The sequence below is a fragment of the Rhinoderma darwinii genome, chromosome 3 (assembly GCF_050947455.1).
Source record: "Rhinoderma darwinii isolate aRhiDar2 chromosome 3, aRhiDar2.hap1, whole genome shotgun sequence".
NCBI classification, from domain to species: Eukaryota; Metazoa; Chordata; class Amphibia; order Anura; family Rhinodermatidae; genus Rhinoderma; species Rhinoderma darwinii.
Genome location: NC_134689.1, coordinates 396,525,472 through 396,546,421, shown reverse-complemented (window position 1 = coordinate 396,546,421; position 20,950 = coordinate 396,525,472). Strand labels below are relative to the sequence as shown.

General features: G+C 42.7%; 1 protein-coding gene across 4 annotated transcripts in view; it reads right to left on the bottom strand.

The window, feature by feature from the left end:
- CARM1 (coactivator associated arginine methyltransferase 1) overlaps window positions 1-12,837 on the bottom strand; it is a 39,636-nt gene extending 26,799 nt beyond the window's left edge. For all 4 annotated transcript variants that reach the window (XM_075859002.1, XM_075859005.1, XM_075859006.1 and 1 more), the window contains exons 1-3: window positions 12,678-12,837; window positions 4,567-4,689; window positions 1,589-1,695 (exon numbers count right to left, since the gene is read on the bottom strand). In XM_075859002.1, coding sequence (XP_075715117.1) covers window positions 1,589-1,695; window positions 4,567-4,689; window positions 12,678-12,810 — 363 coding nt within the window. In that variant the 5' untranslated portion in view covers window positions 12,811-12,837. The remainder of the gene's footprint in view (window positions 1-1,588; window positions 1,696-4,566; window positions 4,690-12,677) is intronic.
- Between the last annotated feature and the right edge of the window lie 8,113 nt (window positions 12,838-20,950).

Here is a 20,950-nt window from a genome sequence, read left to right as displayed (position 1 = left end):
CCCAATAGGGCCTACAATTCATCTTAGACAAACTCACTAGGACCAAATTTTATAAGAAGCCAATTTACTATTCGTATGTTTTTGGAGCGCCAGAGGAAACGTACGCAAACACAGGGAGAACATACGAACCACATGCAGATGTTGCCCCTGGTTGGATTGGAACCCAGTGCTACAAGATATAAGGTCTACCCGAGAACCCGCGCTGTATTTTAACAAATAATGAAGATTATACAATTAATTGGAATTGAGGGTTTGTCTCTAGACTCTCTGTATAAGGTAAAGAGCCGAAATAGGTAAGATTTCACCAGGGACCGACTAGGTTTCCCTTTAAGTTTTATCCATCCAGTCTGTCCAGAAAACAAGCCTTGTACAGCGTCAGCCTTCTAATGGAACATAACAGTATATAACGGACAGACGGGTCTCGCAGCTTGTTGGCTAAATGAGAAATACAGAAGCAGTAACGGGAACATCTGGGTTTCTAATGGGAACAATGTCCATTAACCCCTTCCGACATACTTACGCCAGAGCTGGGTATATGAAGTATGGAGCGGGCTGACTGGCAGAGCCCACTCCATACAACGCGGGTGTTGGCCATATGTTACAGCCAACACTTAACTAACAAGCGGTTTAACACCATGTTCAATATCGACCCCGGCATCTAAAGTGTTAGAAAGAGGGGAGCGACACCCTCTGGAAGCGCAGCACCCCCCAATAAAAGATTGCGTAGTGCCAATGGTTTTGGCAGCCTGGGGTCCTAATGGAGACCCCAGGTCTGCCATCTTTGAACTCCTATTAAGCTGTACAGTGCTTAATAGGAGTCTGTCAGTCACGTTATACTGCAATACATTAGTGTTGCACTATATAGAGCAAGCGATCCAACGATCGTCGGTTCAAGTCCCTTCAGAGACTTAAAAAAAAAAAAAAATTATTAAAGGGTTTAAAAAAGTCCTCAAAAATCCAAAAAAAATAAACCCTTTTCCTTATTTTCTCCCTAAGGCATTGTAAAATAAACATAATTGGTATCGTCGCGTCTGTGAAAGTCTGAACTATTACAATATAACATTTAAACACGAACGGTAAAAGCCGTAAAGAAAAAAGCAAACGTAAAAACGCCAGAATGGCTGTATTTTGGTCACCTCATCTGCCACAAAAAATGAAATAAAAAGTGATCAAAAACTTGCATGTACCCCAAAAGTTTTTTTCCATTGTAAAAAGTAGCAAAATATATATATATAATAAAAAAAAAAGTTATAGAAATTTTGTATGCCGTAACGTTTTGACCCGCAGAACAAAGGTCGCTGTTTTTTTTTCCTTTACCCCAGTAAGATTTTTTTTCCCATTACATAGTACATTATATGGTACAGTATATGGTGCCATGAAAAACTACAACTCATCCCGCAAAAATCAAGCCCTCATAAGGGCTATATTGAAAGAGAAAAACGGAAAAAAAAAAAAAAAAAAAAGAGAAAGTTATGGCTTTTGGAAGAAATTTTTTTAATAAATCAGAGAAATGGCTGCGGCGGGAAGGGGTTAAGCTCCTACCTCCATCTATAGCCAATATTACACATTGCGGTCTACGGTAAAATACCTGGAAGTACTGAACGGCTGAGGACTCCTCGGTGCGCTCGCTGAAAACACTTTTGTCATTTGACGAACTCCGGCAGCTCTTGATGATGTTGTAAAAGGAGCAGAAATCTACAGGGAGAGAGGGGAGCATGGTTATCTGGGTAAATATGCCCTACACTAGACAAGCCAAGAGCGGGGGACACAGGGCGGTCTTGTTGCTGAAGGGCCCTTCTGTAGTCACTAGAGATGTCACGATACCAGAATTTGGACTTCGATACCGATACTTCGTGTAATATTGCGATTGCGATACCAAAACGACACTTTGCCAACAATAATAATAATAACAAAAAAAAAAAAAGTTCTTCCATTTTCTGATGTGAGGCGCGTGGTGTGATGATGAATTTAACCCCCACATGCCTCATTAATAGTAATTAACCCCATCATGTTTCTCAGTCATAATGGGTTAATATGTAAGGTACATGATGGGGTTAATTACTATTAATGTGAGGCACATGGAGGTTAAATTCATCGCACCTCGCGCCTCACATTAATAAGTGATAGAAAGCAGATTTTATTATTTTGTTACAGCGTACACATCATAAATGACGCAAAAAAATGGCTGTGCAGGTTATTACGGCCGCGCCAATACTGAATATGTGGATGTTTTATGTATTGAGACTTATTTTAATGTTTATTGCAAAAAAAGGCGTACAGTATGTGTATTTTTTTTAAAATTTAATATTACTTTGTTTTGACTTTATTTTTAAACTTGAATGTACAGGCACATATCTATATCACAGTACATTAACCTGTATACGGATAATACACAGGCAGTTGTAAGGACATACCCAAGTATGCCCTAACAGGAAATATGGTAGGACAGCCCTGGGCTGTCCCTCAATCGCATCACAGGGATTCCTGTGACGCGATCCAGGGGCATCCCCCCTTCTCATTTTCCCCTCAATGCTGCAGTCAGCTGTGATCGCAGCATTCAGGGGAACAGCGGTAGAGATGAGCGGTTTCTCTCATGTCCGCTGTTATAGAGCGGGGCTGCGGCTGTGTAATACAGTCATTGCCCCGCTCCTGACAGGAAGTGCGCGCGCGGTCAGCATGAGGAGAAGCGGCCGGCGCTGCACTAATGAGCGGCGGTTCAGGCACTGAGGACAGAACATGGGGGTGTTTTTCAGTGCGCCAGCCATGTTCTGTCTTCAGTGCCGCCGCTCATTTGTGCAGCGCTGGCCGCATCGCATCATCCTGACGGCGCACACTTTTCAGGAATCAGAAGCGGGGCAGTGACTGTATCACACATCCGCAGCCCCGCTCTCATACATTCATGTGTTACTATACTGAGCTGTGCGGCCACACAGCTAAGTATCGAAATACATGGAACAACGGTATCGAACCGTTTGGGGATGCACAGTATCAAAGTTTCGATGCATCGTGCATCCCTAGTAGATACCGTGATTAAAAGTGTCCTCCAGGACCGCAGCATCCTATAATACATTCATGTCAACATGGGGAATGGGTCATCTTATCATCCAGATGAGCAAAACCTGTTAACAAGCAAATCTTTGGAATGAACCTAGGGCGATATCAGTCCTACACCAACGGCCTTGTTTCATATGAGCGCTCGTTCCCAATAATTTCCCCGTGTAGACCGGGCAACGATCAGCTGATGAACGAGCAAAAGCTAGTTCATCGGCAGATCGTATCGTTTATGCAGCAATAATTATTAATGTTGTTGGCAACGCATTTCTCTGCGTAAACAGGACGATGCGCTGCCAACAAAGGAAATGTACGGAGACGAGTGATCGTGGGGATGAACGATCGTAGTAACAATCGTTCGCCCCCATACCTTACTGATCATAGCTCTTTGTGAAAGTAACTAACCAACGGGCTGCCTGGTTGATCAGCGCTCGTCTTAACAGCCCACATTAGGCCGTGTAAAAGGACTTTAAAAAGAGGTTCTGTCACCACATTAAAAGTGTCCGATCTTGTACATCATGTGATCGGCGCTGTAATGTAGATAACAGCAGTGTTTTTTATTTAGAAAAACGATCATTTTTGACGGAGTTATGACCTATTTTAGCTTTATGCTAATGAGTTTCTCAATGCCCAACTGGGCGTGTTTTACTATATGACCAAGTGGGCGTTGTACAGAGGAGTGTATGACGCTGACCAATCAGTGACCAATCAGCGTCATACACTTCTCTCCATTCATTCATTTACACTGCACATAGTGATATAGCTATATTGCTATGTGCAGCCACATAAACACACTATAACGTTACTGCAGTGTCCTGACAATGAATATACATTACCTCCAGCCAGGACGTGATGTGTATTCAGAATCCTGACACTTCGCTAATACAATCCGACACTACAGCACAGCAAGCGTAATCTCGTTTGAAATGACAGTTTACAGCGTAATCTCGCGAGATTAAGCTTCCTGTGCTGTAGTGTCGGATTGTATTAGCGAAGTGTCAGGATTCTGAATACACATGACGTCCTGGCTGGAGGTAATGTATATTCATTGTCAGGACACTTCAGTAATGTTATAGTGTGTGTATGGGGCTGCACATAGCGATATAGATATATCACTATGTGCTGTGTAAATGAATGGAGAGAAGTGTATGACGCTGATTGGTCACTGATTGGTCAGCGTCATACACTCCTCTGTACAACGCCCACTTGGCCATATAGTAAAACACGCCCAGTTGTCCATTAAGAAAGTCATTAGCATAAAGCTAAAATAGGTCATAACTCCGTCACAAATTATAGTTTTTCTAAATAAAAAACACTGCTGTAATCTACATTACAGCGCCGATCACATCATGTACAAGATAGGCCACTTATAATGTGGTGACAGAGCCTCTTTAAGTATTGACAGCTTACTATTGTCCACTAGGCGGATGAGCTGCGTATTCTCTGACAAATGTTCAGAAATGATTAATTTATGAGAAATTAATATTCGTGTCCTTCCGACATAAAGGGACCCACCTGCTGGGGTGGCGAACTGAACCAGGACACTGTTGCAGCCCAGGGTGAGGATGAAGGATTGCTTCCCCACGCGGCTGCACTCCGTGTCTGCGTTGACCGTGCACTTGAAGACGCAGACATTTTCTGAAGGAGACAAAAAGTAGAAGGAGACGGTTATACGTGGATCATCTTTAACCAATTTACCAAGTTAAATATTGAACGTCTGTGGCCGGTTTACAATACGGTTAGATTTGCCCTGCAGAGCATCGCAGCCTCTCCAGCGGCGGTCCGATCTCACACACGGAGACCAACGTGACATATCAGATCGCTTACACTTCCCCATCACATATATTTACCACGTATCGATTCAATATGCCATGAAGAACAAATTAGTGGGGGATCTGACCACAGGGACCTCTCACTGATCCTGGGAACAGGGGTGCCGATCCCCATTTTCTCCGTGATCGAGCGTCTAGGGCTCACATCTGTGCGGTGTCACACAAAGATAAATACTCTTAATTCAGCTCATTATCATAACAATGGCGGCTTCATTCTCGCTGCCAGTTTATAGGTTGGGCAGAGTCATTAGTCTCTAAGGGCACAGTAAAGAAAACCTTTTGTAAGCCCACTACAAAATCCCAGCAAGGGGTCTCTCCATCTCCAGGCTTGTGACAATGGGATGAAGCTCCCCCCTCCTCACACCATTCCCCTTGATATTGGGCCTGCGGAGAGGGACAATGGGCAAGCACTACACAGGGAGAAAGTCTAGAAAGCAGCCCAATGCTTCATACAGTGCAATACATCACAGTAGAGGGTTCTGGAAGGACCCCCTCCCAAAACAAACCCCCGTGAATGCAAGTTCTCGAATCGTCAAGCGGTTAAATATTCAGCTATGTCGCCATTGTATCTATTTCTGGGAAAGCTGAGTGGCAAAGGCTGCCAACACAGGGGTGGTCATCCAGCTTTCCTAGACTTATGAACATAAAGTCTGCCTGGGAGCCAGGTATATAGGTCACTATATATGTAGGCAGATATGCCATGCAGGAGTTATGGAAAGCGGAGTGACAACCCCTGTGGGAGTTATAAATGGCTGTCACCCAGTTGTCTTATATGTAAGAAAATCTATACTAAAAAAGGTATAGGACAATATTGACCATCCAGGATTGGGGTAATAGGCGGATGTGCGCAGAACGTCCAGCGCTCATTCATTAATGACCGCCAAGTCCGGAGTATTGTTCATCTTGAGGCATCTGCTCCCCCAGAGAAGGCAATGACCGCCATGATGGACGGAGCCCCATGCAGAATGATCCCCATGATCCATGTACACTGCATACAGAGGAAGGAGTGAGATCCCAGCAGGAAGGAGTGTTTGTAAAGCCGTCGCTGTCACTAGACCCCCATTACCAGCCTCAATTCATCATCGGATTTATAACAGGCTTCTCCTACTAACACAGCAACCTCCATATATTAATATACACAGGGACTGCGGGATACATGATTCATATGTGAGTGGACTCTGATCGGATCACATTCCCATATTGACCGCGCTGGATATACATCAAAGGGGCGCAGCACTTCTATATTATGGAGCCCCACAGGCAGCAGTCAGGACGGGGGCAGCTCTCATACTCCCTGCACTGATCACAGGGATGGTAGAGGACTACTTACCCCAGAGATCAGGAGAGGTGATCCTCAATACTGTCTATGGGGTCCCATATTAGAAGCACCGAGCCCTTTTAACAGTTCACATGATGCATCTCGCTACTCGTAGGTCACAAAACCGGGAATTAGGCAGCGTCTGGGAGAAATCTATAAGACTGGTCAGTCTATTGCGGCTCATACCTGTGCGCCTATGCTTTCACTGCTGGGGGTGTTAAATGGACCCTATATAAATGGATTTACTATAGATGAGTAGCCTAAACACAGGGGCCACATGCAGCGGACTTAGGGACCCCCTGGGCAGAAGTGGATTATGTCATCAGTCGCTGCATTCAGGTAAACCTCCACCTATATATAAGACGGCATACATAGCAACTACCTAATAGATAATGCTGCAACCTGCCCCCTACAGCTGAATCCTGGCAGTGCAGTCTATACATGACAAGCAGGTTAAAGGGGCTGTCCCTCCACAACAACTTATAACCTATCCACAGGATAGCAGGGAGTCGTACCGATCAAGAGAACGGGGCCCCCAGTCACCTTAATGAACGGAGCGGCAGCCACTACTCCATTCATTTTCTATGAGACTGTCGGATATAGCCGAGCGCTGTACTTTTTGCGACAGTGGTGTCGTGGTAACTTGCGGGTCACAAAGCGACCACTTTCACCTGCGTAAGGCTATGTTCACATAGGGCGGATAAGCTGCGTAAAAGTACACACCGTATCTGACCAGGACCACGCAGGGCATTCTGGGCGAAACACCGCACAAAAAAATACCAAAAACCTATACTTACCCGCAGCAATGGCGACGCGTCCCTCTGATGTCATTCAAGCAGGGCTGCTGGGATGACGTTTCATCCCATGTGACCACTGCAGCCTGTGATTGGCTGCAGCAGTTACATGGGATGAAACCTCATCCCAGGAGGCCGGGCTGGACGCAGGAGCAGAGAGATCCGGGTAAGTATAATTTGTTTTTCTGAGCCTCAATTTTTGCAGCAGAATCGCAGGTTTTCCGTCGCAAAAATCCAAAAATTGCTATTTGTTGCGGGTTTTTACCTGCCCATTGAATTTAATTGGGAAAGGCCAAAACAGAAAACCAGCAATTCCCGCAACATAAATTGAAATGCTGCGGATTAAAAAAACTGCATTGCAGATCAATTCATGAACGTTTTTTTTCACACGGCACGTGGATGAAGTTTGGTCAGATCTCATCGACTTTGCTGCAACGGTGATACGCCGCGGATTTTCCGCAATGAAACGCGTTGCGGAAAATCCGCACTATGTACGCTGCTTGTGAATTTACCCTTACGATGTACGCAGAAATCTATGGACGGGCGACCTGTGTCGTGATCAAAGTCGCCATGTAATAGACATAAGGCGATATTCATGTCATGTAAGGCTATGCAGCCACGAAGTTGCCTGAAATCCACGACGCTCAGGCAAAACCAATGCGAATGTAAGTTACCAGGAACGGCAATGTGACATCTTCCTGTAATAATGCAGCGGTCGCACATCACCTGTGCATTATAATACTGCGGTTTACTAATGAGACAGGCCTCCGGGCGCGGGTGTGACTGCTACATCTCCGCACCTACGCCCTTGAACCTACACACTTGATTGTTAGGCCTGGATACAATTGTAACAAACCCTCACCTGTGAACTTCCAGGTTGATACATTTTTACCTTGGACCGTTCATTCACTGACGGCAAGAAGAGATTTTAAAAATAGTGAGAACTGAAACAAAAGTATTTAAGTTGCAGAACGTTTCGCTATACAAAGAAAGGATCTGCAGAGCGCTTATGTCTGAGAAGACGACTGCAAAGAATATAGAAGGAAGCCGATAAGACGGTAGATTTAGGCCTCGTTCACAGGGCGCATATTTTTAAATATACACTACCGGTCAAAAGTTTAGGGTCACTTAGAAATTTCCTTATTTTTGGAAGAAAAGCACAGTTTTTTTCAATGAAGATAACATTACATTAATCAGAAATACACTCTATACATTGTTAATGTGCTAAATGACTATTCTAGCTGCAAACGTCTGATTTTTAATGCAATATCTACATAGGTGTATAGAGGCCCATTTCCAGCAACCATCACTCCAGTGTTCTAATGGTACATTGTGTTTGCTAACTGTGTTAGAAGGCTAATGGATGATTAGAAAACACTTGAAAACCCTTGTGCAATTATGTTAGCACCGCTGTAAACAGTTTTGCTGTTTAGAGCTATAAAACTGACCTTCCTTTGAGCTAGTTGAGAATCTGGAGCATTACATTTGTGGGTTCGATTAAACTCTCCAAATGGCTAGAAAAAGAGAGCTTTCATGTGAAACTCGACGGTCTATTCTTGTTCTTAGAAATGAAGGCTATTCCATGCGAGAAATTGCCAAGAAACTGAAGATTTCCTACAACGGTGTGTACTACTCCCTTCAGAGGACAGCACAAACAGGCTCTAACCAGAGTAGAAAGAGAAGTGGGAGGCCCCGCTGCACAACTGAGCAACAAGACAAGTACATTAGAGTCTCTAGTTTGAGAAATAGACGCCTCACAGGTCCTCAACTGGCAGCTTCATTAAATAGTACCCACAAAACGCCAGTGTCAACGTCTACAGTGAAGAGGCGACTCCGGGATGCTGGCCTTCAGGGCAGAGTGGCAAAGAAAAAGCCATATCTGAGACTGGCTAATAAAAGGAAAAGATTAACCCCTTAAGGACACGGCCAATTTTAGCCTTGAGGACAGAGCAATTTTTTGTAAATTTCCCTCTTTGCATCCCGACGCTCATAACGCTTTTATTTTTTGTACGACGTAGTTGTATGAGACTTTGTTTTTTGCGGGACGAGTTGTACTTTATGTAGGTACCATTTTTTGGTACAAATACATTATCGTTTAATTTCTATAAATTTTTAATTAGATTAAAATGCAGAAAAAAAGCAGTTGTGCAGCAGTTTTAATATTTTTTTTTTTACACCATACACCGATCATCATAAATAATGTTATACATTTGTTGTACAGGTTGTTACGGTCGTGGCGATACCAAATATGTCTATATTATTTTGTGTTTTGGGACTTATATTTTAAAAAGTTGATTTATTATAAAAAATGTGTGTTTCTGTGTATTTTAATTACTTTTTATTTATTTATTTACCATTATTTTTTTTTTACATTCATTTAACTTTTTTTTTTAATCCCATAAAGGGATTTATCATTTTGATTTTTATTTTGTAACTGCAATGTACTGGCATAGATCTATATGCCAGTACATTAGCCTGTTACTGATCGTACACAGGCAGTTGTTAGGGCATACCTCAGTATGCCCTAACAACAAGAAATATGTTCAGACAGCCCTGGGGTCCTTCACTGGACCCTGGGCTGTCTGGCCATATGAGTTGTGGGCTTTGATCGCGTCACAGTTATATTCTGTGACGCGATCAATGTGCAGTCCCCTCTCCTTGAACGCCGCGATCAGCTGTCATCGCGGCGTTCAAAGGGTTAACAGCGGAGAGAAGATGTTTCTCTCCTCTCCGCTGTCAGAGCGGGGCCGTGGCTGTGTATTACAGCCGTTGCCCCGCTCTCGATCGCACACACAGAGACGGCAGAGACTGCTGTCACACAGGACGAGTATGCTCGTCCTAATGCGCGAAGTGCTCGCCGCTCAGGAACAGCATACTTGTCCTGTGTCGGCAACCAGTTAATATGGGCAAAAGCACGCAGACATTGGACAGAGGAAGATTGGAAAAAAGTGTTATGGACAGACGAATCAAAGTTTGAGGTGTTTGGATCACACAGAAGAACATTTGTGAGAAGAAGAACAACAGAAAAGATGCTGGAAGAGTGCCTGACGCCATCTGTCAAGCATGTTGGAGGTCATGTGATGGTCTGGAGTTGCTTTGGTGCTGGTAAAGTGGGAGATTTGTATAAGGTAAAAGGGATTTTGAATAAGGAAGGCAATCACTCCATTTTGCAACGCCATGCCATACCCTGTGGACAGCGCTTGATTGGAGCCAATTTCATCCTACAACAGGACAATGACACAAAGCACACCTCCAAATTATGCAAGAACTATTTAGGGAAGAAGCAGGCAGCTGGTCTTCTATCTGTGATGGAGTGGCCAGCGCAGTCACCAGATCTCAACCCCATAGAACTGTTGTGGGAGGAGCTTGACCGTATGGTACGCAAGAAGTGCCCATCAAGCCAATCCAACTTGTGGGAGGGGCTTCTGGAAGCATGGGGTGAAATTTCTCCCGATTACCTCAGCAAATTAACAGCTAGAATGCCAAAGGTCTGCAATGCTGGAATTGCTGCAAATGGAGCATTCCAAGACCAAAGCAAAGTTTGAAGGAGAAAATTATTATTTCAAATAAAAATCATTATTTCTAACCTTGTCAATGTCTTGACTATATTTTCTAGTCATTTTGAAACTCATTTGATAAATATAAGTGTGAGTTTTCATGGAAAACACAAAATTGTCTGGGTGACCCCAAACATTTGAACGGTAGTGTGTATTCAACTTATTTATTAATGATATAGAGGATGGGATTAATAGCACTATTTCTATTTTTGCAGATGACACCAAGCTATGTAATATAGTTCAGTCTATGGAAGATGTTCATGAATTACAGGCAGATTTAAACAAACTAAGTGTTTGGGCGTCCACTTGGCAAATGAAGTTTAATGTAGATAAATGTAAAGTTATGCATCTGGGTACCAACAACCTGCATGCATCATATGTCCTAGGGGGCGCTACACTGGATGAGTCACTTGTTGAGAAGGATCTGGGTGTACTTGTAGATCATAAACTCAATAACAGCACAATGTCAATCAGCTGCTTCAAAGGCCAGCAGGATATTGTCGTGTATTAAAAGAGGCATGGACTCGCGGGACAGGGATGTAATATTACCACTTTACAAAGCATTAGTGAGGCCTCATCTAGAATATGCCGTTCAGTTCTGGGCTCCAGTTCATAGAAGGATGCCCTGGAGTTGGAAAAAATACAAAGAAGAGCAACGAAGCTAATAAGGGGCATGGAGAATCTAAGTTATGAGGAAAGATTAAAAGAATTAGACCTATTTAGCCTTGAAAAAAGACGACTAAGGGGGGACATGATTAACTTATATAAATATATGAATGGCACATACAAAAAATATGGTGAAATCCTGTTCCATGTAAAACCCCCTCAAAAAACAAGGGGGCACTCCCTCCGTCTGGAGAAAAAAAGGTTCAACCTGCAGAGGTGACAAGGCTTCTTTACAGTGAGAACGGTGAATCTATGGAATAGTCACCGCAGGAGCCGTCACAGCAGGGACAGTAGATGGCTTTACAAAAGGCTTAGATAATTTCCTAGAACAAAAAAATATTAGCTCCTATGTGTAGAAATTTTTCCTTCCCTTTTCCCTTCCCTTGGTTGAACTTGATGCACATGTGTCTTATTTCAACCGTACAAACTATGTAACTATGTAACTATGTATTGGGGTGTCGTATCCGCCAAAATACGCATAAAAACAGTTTGGATTAAGCGTCCCATTGACTTTAATAGGAATACACAACGTTAGTGCATACGGTGCATTTCTTTTGTGTAGTGTTCACACGTTTTACATGCGTTTTTTACGTGGATTATGCATATTTTTAAGCTTACAAATTCTGCCGCTTGAACAGCCTTACCGTATGAAGTTACTCCATTACTGTTCAATGGAGTTCACCCACCCGGGGTCTCTGGCGCCCAGTGCGATTTGAAGGGCATTGGTAAAATGTGACGGTACTAGGTCTGGACGGAGAACGCACCATTGGAGGATAAGCAGTCACATGACCACAGCTATTTGTAAACAGCGCATTACTGGCAGGTAACAACATTGGCACAGTCTAGAAACTGGCGCCAACCCACGACAGCAGCTGCTCACCAGGGGGCGGTACATTTATTATGACCACCCCCATTGAAGTCTATAGCAGACAGTAGTGAGCGTGCTCGGCTCTTTCCATACCGTCCCATTCACTACAATGGTGCTGTTTTTGGCCGCCTGTATCCCGTCATTGCAGTTACATTACCTCCGGTCACTATACGGACACGGCGCTTTGATTTTACCAATAGGATCGGATTTGGGCGCCATCGCTTTATTACGTTAATGGAGAAGATCACCGGTGAATAAAGGGTTAACCGCTTATAACGCAATGGCGTAGTTTGACAGGGAGTGGAAATTTATTTTGCGCAAATTCTTCCAGACGCCGTACGTTTCACAGTCATTTCAAATAAAGATAAAAAAGTGTGAATAATATATAAAGAATACAGATATATATATAGAATAGCTCCACGTCCTGTCAGCGGCATTATAACACCCCTCCCCCCCTGTGTAGTATTATATATACATAATAATGGGCCAGCTCCCCCCTCCTCCCACAGAGCGCACATAATACCGTTACACAGCGCAGTGTGAACTGTAGTCACTCCATACCCGGCGTCATTATACCGCCTCCTCACCTACCATTATACAGTGCTATGTCCCCTCCCCGGGCCTCCAGCCGTAGCTCCCGCTGCTCCGCGTGTCTCTGAATCTCCCCGTTTGCGTCCCCGATACTCAGGAGCCGCACGCCGGGAAACACCGACACCGCCGCCATCTTTACAGAGGCGGGCTGAGGGGACAGCGCTAGGAATTATGGGGAAGGAAAGGAGGAGAGCGGGAGATTGTGACAGCACAGCGACACACAGTGGTCAGGAGGGGGAGGTGGCTGCTGGCTGTTTCTTGGAAATAGAGGGATGAACAATTTCTCAATCGGGTGACATCTTGCGGTAGAAATAGGATAATGCACTCCCGATGGAGGCTTTGTTTTACAGATGGGAATGCTGAGACATCTTCAGGTGACAGGGAGGTATTACACGTTAATGCGGCTTCTTGGACTAAGGTCACTTTCCACCACCGGTAGCTTTGCACGGACTTTTGTTGCAGGACAGGTGCAAGGACTGAGAATAACAATCACCCCAGGCTCACAATGACAGCTGCCCATACATGAATATAGTGAGTATATACAGATGTTATGTACAAACATATACACACACATTTACCATGCCTCCCAACTGTCCCGGATTCCGAACAGTGTCCCGCTTTGCCAAGTGGCCGGCGGCATGTCCCGGTTTTAACTGTATCTGCGTCCTACGGACTGTAGCAGTGTCACTACTTATGTTTATTGTCCATGTCGTGTTCTTAACCCTTATGTACAGCGCCGGGGAAATAAAAACGCTTTATATTAAACAGTGATAATAAATAATAACAGGTGAGTACTATGAGAGAATTGTACTGTGTGAGGGGCACTCTGAGTGCATGATACTGTGTGGGGGCACTACGGGGGGATGAGACGGTGTGGAAGGCACTACTGGGGCATGATAATGTGTGGGTGCACTATGAGGGCATTATATTATGTGGGGGCACTATGGGAGCATTAACTTTGGCAGCACTATAAGGGCATTATACTTTGTGTGGGAGGGACTACGTGTGCATTATACTGTAAAGGGTGGCACTACAGGGGCATTATACTGTGTGTGGGAGGGAATAAGAAGGCATTTTACTGTTGGGGGGCATGATGTGTCCATTTTGCAGTGTGGGGGCCCTAGGGAAGCATGATAATGTGTGGGGGCACTATGGAGGCATTATACTGTGTGTAGGGTACTCTGGGGTATGATACTATGTGGGGGCACTATAGGGGCATCATACATTGTGGGGGCACTCCGGAGGCATGATACTGAGCGGGGCACTACAGGGGCATGATACTGTGTGGGGGCAATATGAGGGAATGTTACTGTGTGGGGCACTACAGGGGCATGATACTGTGTTAAGGGCACTAATGGGGCATGATACTGTGGGGGCATTATAATGAGTGTGGGCACTATGGGAGCATTATACTGTGTGGGGGGCACTATAGGGGCAATAGGGCCTAATGGGGGCCTTATGACATCTGACTACATGATCTCTGACTAGATATGCCACACTATACAAAGGGCCAGCTACTTGGCCCACATAAGTGCCTGTCACATGACCCCCATAAAAAGTGCCTGTCCAAAGACCCCTATAAGTGCTTGCCATATGACCCCTATAAGTGCTTGCCATATGCGCTCCAATGTACATTGCCAGCCTCATACACTCCATAAGTATCAGCTTTGCACCCCCATATGTGTCAGCCAAATGCCCTCATATATACAGTGCCAGCCACTTGCCATTTTCAGTGTCAGCTACATGCCCTCCCAATATACAATGTAATGTATATACAGTGGAGTGGTTCCTCGTCTACTATGTGGTACATGCTCCAGCGACTGCTTGGCAAAGCAGCCATACTGCTTCCCACAAGGACTCGCAAACCTCACTGCAGACGACCTCCTTCTCAGCTCATAGGCCAACGGTTCACCACCCCTAACACCTCACACGGTTTTTCCGCTTTTTTCCCATTGGCGTCAAACCTCCTCCTCATATGTGCTCTCCTCTGCCCTGTTCTGTCTGTGTTGTGTTACTGCACAATTCCAGCCACATGTCCCACCATGGTTAGGTGAGTCTAGGAAAGGAAACATTTAGGGTACGTGCACACACAAACTCAAAAACGTCTGAAAATACGGAGATGTTTTCAATGGAAAACAGCTCCTGATTTTCAGACGTTTTTTTAAGGCAATCGTGTTTTTCGCAGCGTTTTTTCGCCGTGCTTTTTACGACATTCACATCTTTTTCACGGCCGTTTTTTTACGCGGCCGTTTTGCAAAATGGCTGCGTAAAAAAACGGCCCGTCGTAGCAGAACTCCGTTTTCCCATTGCAATCAATGGGCAGATGTTTGGAGGAGTTTTTTTCTTCCGATTTTTAGTCCGTTTTAGGGTCGTTTACGGGCCGAAAATAAGCCGTGTGAACATACCCTTTTAGGTGTCCTGCATATAATGTATATAAGTGTCCTGCATATAATGTATAGAAGTGTCCTGCATATAATGTATAGAAGTGTCCCGCATATAATGTATAGAAGTGTCCCGCATATAATGTATAGAAGTGTCCCGCATATAATGTATATAAGTGTCCCGCATATAATGTATAGAAGTGTCCCGCATATAATGTATATAAGTGTCCCGCATATAATGTATATAAGTGTCCTGCATATAATGTATATAAGTGTCCTGCATATAATGTATATAAGTGTCCTGCATATAATGTATAGAAGTGTCCTGCATATAATGTATATAAGTGTCCCGCATATAATGTATATAAGTGTCCCTCATATAATGTATAGAAGTGTCCTGCATATAATATATATAAGTGTCCTGCATATAATGTATATAAGTGTCCTGCATATAATGTATATAAGTGTCCCGCATATAATGTATAGAAGTGTCCCGCATATAATGTATAGAAGTGTCCCGCATATAATGTATATAAGTGTCCCGCATATAATGTATATAAGTGTCCTGCATATAATGTATATAAGTGTCCTGCATATAATGTATATAAGTGTCCTGCATATAATGTATAGAAGTGTCCTGTATATCATGTATATAAATGTCCTGCATATAATGTATATAAGTGTCCCGCATATAATGTATATAAGTGTCCCGCATATAATGTATATAAGTGTCCCGCATATAATGTATATAAGTGTCCCGCATATAATGTATATAAGTGTCCCGCATATAATGTATATAAGTGTCCCGCATATAATATATATAAGTGTCCCGCATATAATGTATATAAGTGTCCCGCATATAATGTATATAAGTGTCCCGCATATAATGTATAGAAGTGTCCCGCATATAATATATATAAGTGTCCCGCATATAATGTATATAAGTGTCCCGCATGTAATGTATATAAGTGTCCCGCATATAATGTATAGAAGTGTCCCGCATATAATGTATATAAGTGCCCCGCATATAATATATATAAGTGTCCTGCATATAATGTATATAAGTGTCCCGCATATAATGTATATAAGTGTCCCTCATATAATGTATAGAAGTGTCCTGCATATAATATATATAAGTGTCCTGCATATAATGTATATAAGTGTCCCGCATATAATGTATATAAGTGTCCCGCATATAATGTATAGAAGTGTCCCGCATATAATGTATATAAGTGTCCCGCATATAATGTATATAAGTGTCCCGCATATAATGTATATAAGTGTCCTGCATATAATGTATATAAGTGTCCTGCATATAATGTATATAAGTGTCCTGCATATAATGTATAGAAGTGTCCTGTATATAATGTATATAAATGTCCTGCATATAATGTATATAAGTGTCCCGCATATAATGTATAGAAGTGTCCCGCATATAATGTATAGAAGTGTCCTGCATATAATGTATATAAGTGTCCTGCATATAATGTATATAAGTGTCCCGCATATAATGTATATAAGTGTCCCGCATATAATGTATATAAGTGTCCCGCATATAATGTATATAAGTGTCCCGCATATAATGTATATAAGTGTCCCGCATATAATGTATATAAGTGTCCCGCATATAATATATATAAGTGTCCCGCATATAATGTATATAAGTGTCCCGCATATAATGTATAGAAGTGTCCCGCATATAATGTATAGAAGTGTCCCGCATATAATATATATAAGTGTCCCGCATATAATGTATATAAGTGTCCCGCATATAATGTATAGAAGTGTCCCGCATATAATATATATAAGTGTCCCGCATATAATGTATATAAGTGTCCCGCATATAATGTATAGAAGTGTCCCGCATATAATGTATAGAAGTGTCCCGCATATAATGTATATAAGTGTCCCGCACATAATGTATATAAGTGTCCCGCATATAATATATATAAGTGTCCCGCATATAATGTATAGAAGTGTCCCGCATATAATGTATATAAGTGTCCCGCATATAATGTATATAAGTGTCCCGCATATAATGTATATAAGTGTCCCGCATATAATGTATAGAAGTGTCCCGCATATAATATATATAAGTGTCCCGCACATAATGTATATAAGTGTCCCGCATATAATATATATAAGTGTCCCGCATATAATATATATAAGTGTCCCGCATATAATGTATATAAGTGTCCCGCATATAATGTATATAAGTGTCCCGCATATAATGTATAGAAGTGTCCCGCATATAATGTATATAAGTGTCCCGCACATAATGTATATAAGTGTCCCGCATATAATATATATAAGTGTCCCGCATATAATATATATAAGTGTCCCGCATATAATATATATAAGTGTCCCGCACATAATGTATATAAGTGTCCCGCATATAATATATATAAGTGTCCCGCATATAATATATATAAGTGTCCCGCATATAATGTATATAAGTGTCCCGCATATAATGTATATAAGTGTCCCGCATATAATGTATAGAAGTGTCCCGCATATAATGTATATAAGTGTCCCGCATATAATGTATAGAAGTGTCCCGCATATAATGTATATAAGTGTCCCGCATATAATGTATAGAAGTGTCCCGCATATAATGTATAGAAGTGTCCCGCATATAATGTATAGAAGTGTCCTGCATATAATGTATATAAGTGTCCCGCATATAATGTATATAAGTGTCCCGCATATAATGTATAGAAGTGTCCCGCATATAATGTATATAAGTGTCCCGCATATAATGTATAGAAGTGTCCCGCATATAATGTATATAAGTGTCCCGCATATAATGTATAGAAGTGTCCCGCATATAATGTATATAAGTGTCCCGCATATAATGTATAGAAGTGTCCCGCATATAATATATATAAGTGTCCCGCACATAATGTATATAAGTGTCCCGCATATAATATATATAAGTGTCCCGCATATAATATATATAAGTGTCCCGCATATAATGTATATAAGTGTCCCGCATATAATGTATAGAAGTGTCCCGCATATAATGTATAGAAGTGTCCCGCATATAATGTATAGAAGTGTCCCGCATATAATATATATAAGTGTCCCGCATATAATGTATATAAGTGTCCCGCATATAATGTATAGAAGTGTCCCGCATATAATGTATATAAATGTCCTGCATATAATGTATATAAGTGTCCCGCATATAATGTATATAAGTGTCCCGCATATAATGTATATAAGTGTCCTGCATATAATGTATATAAGTGTCCCGCATATAATGTATATAAGTGTCCCGCATATAATATATATAAGTGTCCCGCATATAATGTATATAAGTGTCCCGCATATAATGTATAGAAGTGTCCTGCATATAATGTATATAAGTGTCCCGCATATAATGTATATAAGTGTCCTGCATATAATGTATAGAAGTGTCCTGCATATAATGTATATAAGTGTCCAGCATATAATGTATATAAGTGTCCTGCATATAATATATATAAGTGTCCTGCATATAATGTATATAAGTGTCCTGCATATAATGTATATAAGTGTCCCGCATATAATGTATAGAAGTGTCCTGCATATAATGTATATAAGTGCCCTGCATATAATGTATATAAGTGTCCTGCATATAATGTATATAAGTGTCCTGCATATAATGTATATAGGTGTCCCGCATATAATGTATATAAGTGTCCCGCATATAATGTATATAAGTGTCCCGCATATAATCTATATAAGTGTCCAGCATATAATGTATATAAGTGCCCCGCATATAATGTATATAAGTGTCCCGCATATAATGTATATAAGTGTCCCGCATATAATGTATATAAGTGTCCCGCATATAATGTATAGAAGTGTCCCGCATATAATGTATAGAAGTGTCCTGCATATAATGTATATAAGTGCCCTGCATATAATGTATAGAAGTGTCCTGCATATAATGTATATAAGTGTCCTGCACTTCTTTTGCCGGGGCTGTATAACGACGACGCGTAAATGACAGGTCGTCTGCACAGTACGTCGGCAAACCCATTCAAATGAATGGGCAGATGTTTGCCGACGTATTGTAGCCGTATTTTCAGGCGTAAAACGAGGCATAATACGCCTCGTTTACGTCTGAAAATAGGTCGTGTGAACCCAGCCTAAGGGTATGTTCACACGAGGGCGTCCGTTACGGCTGAAATTACGGGGATGTTTCAGCCTGAAAAACATCTCCGTAATTTCATCCGTACCGGCATGTGCAGGCGCTTGAACGCCGCGTCCATTACGGCCGTAATTAGCGCTGCTATTCATTGGAGTCAATGAATAACGGCTCCAATTACGGCCAAAGAAGTGACAGGTCACTTCTTCTACGCGGGCGTCTATTTACCCGCCGTCATTTGACAGCGGCGCGTAAATAGACGCCTCGTGTGAACAGACAAACGTCTGCCCATTGCTTTCAATGGGCAGATGTTTGTCAGCGCTATTGAGGCGCTATTTTCAGACGTAATTCGGGGTAAAAATGCCCGAATTACGTCCGTAAATAGGCCGTGTGAACATATCCTTATTGTCTCTATTCAGAGGCTAAAAACCTTTACTGCTCAAACAGCTGCAATATGTTACAATGTATCAGTGCTATAAGGCTAACAGCCTGGAGTCCGGGAGGGAGGTTTGTGCTGCAGCTGTTGCTGTGTTCAACTCACAGAGAATTGCCTAGTCAGACACAAATCTAGTATATTCCCATTCACTAACAGCAAGCAGGGATCTTAAAAGTGATGAGGAATTGAAATACAAAATATATAAGAAAGCTGCAGAACCTTTCATTATACAAGTATTATGCTTTATTTACACAAGACTAGAGAACCCCCTTTAAGCTACATTGACCCCCACGATTGCCTCCTCCGGAGCTGCGCTCTATTGAGATAGACCTGTAAAGAGCAGCTCACAGCTTCCATGTCACCTCTTTGATCCTCACAATGGTCATAAACACAGCAAAGAGGTTGCTTGATGTAGAGCCGACCTCACTATCACAGCTGCCAACTTACAGATGTTTTTTTTAATATTGAATCATATATATCAGTGCCATACATAAAAAAGAGGGAGCCCCAGAGCAAAACAGGGCCCCAATATGATGCTGGGTTTTGCCCCCCCAGGATAGAAGGGCCTGTTTTCCTCTTTACTCCTTTTCCACGACTCTTGAGACAATTTCTAGAAAATTAGTTCCAGGTTCTGCACAGGTTCTCATTACCACAAATGGTATGGGACCAACCAGGACTGGGCCCCGTCTCTCCAAGAGCCCCATATCAGCAGCATGTTTTGCCTATATGGTATGTACCATCAGTAGGGTAGGCGAAGGGAGGCGCCTGCCAAGGGCACCACCTTGCCACACTGTGAGGGGGTGCAATTTTCCAATGATTGCTTCTATCAGTCATGGAGGCGATTATGGTACAAGCGACCAGGGGAGGGGTGATCATGGTTGGCAGTAAACTCACAACTCCCTGGTCCTCTTCTCTTCGCCAGCGCTGCACTCAAGATCCTGTCGCCATCCTGCGGCGGTGCACACAACGTGCTGACACTGTCACAGACTACCCAGATCGGTGCCGGTGCCGAAGCACACTACGAGGACCCACTGCAGCAGGTGCGGTGCCCAGAGTAGAAGAGAAGCAAAGACAGGTGAGTACATTTTATTCTGGTCTGAATGTAGGGGTCTGGAGTCACTTTCTAAGGCGGGCATCTTGTGGCACTATCTACTGGGGCACAGTGTGTGGCAGTATCTACAGGGGGGAACATGTGTCACTTTCTACCGGGAGCACTGTGTGTGGCACTAACTAAAGGGTGCACTGTGTGTCACTATTTACAGGGGGCACTGTGTGTCACTTTTTACAGGGGCACTGTGTGGCACTATTTACACGGGGCACT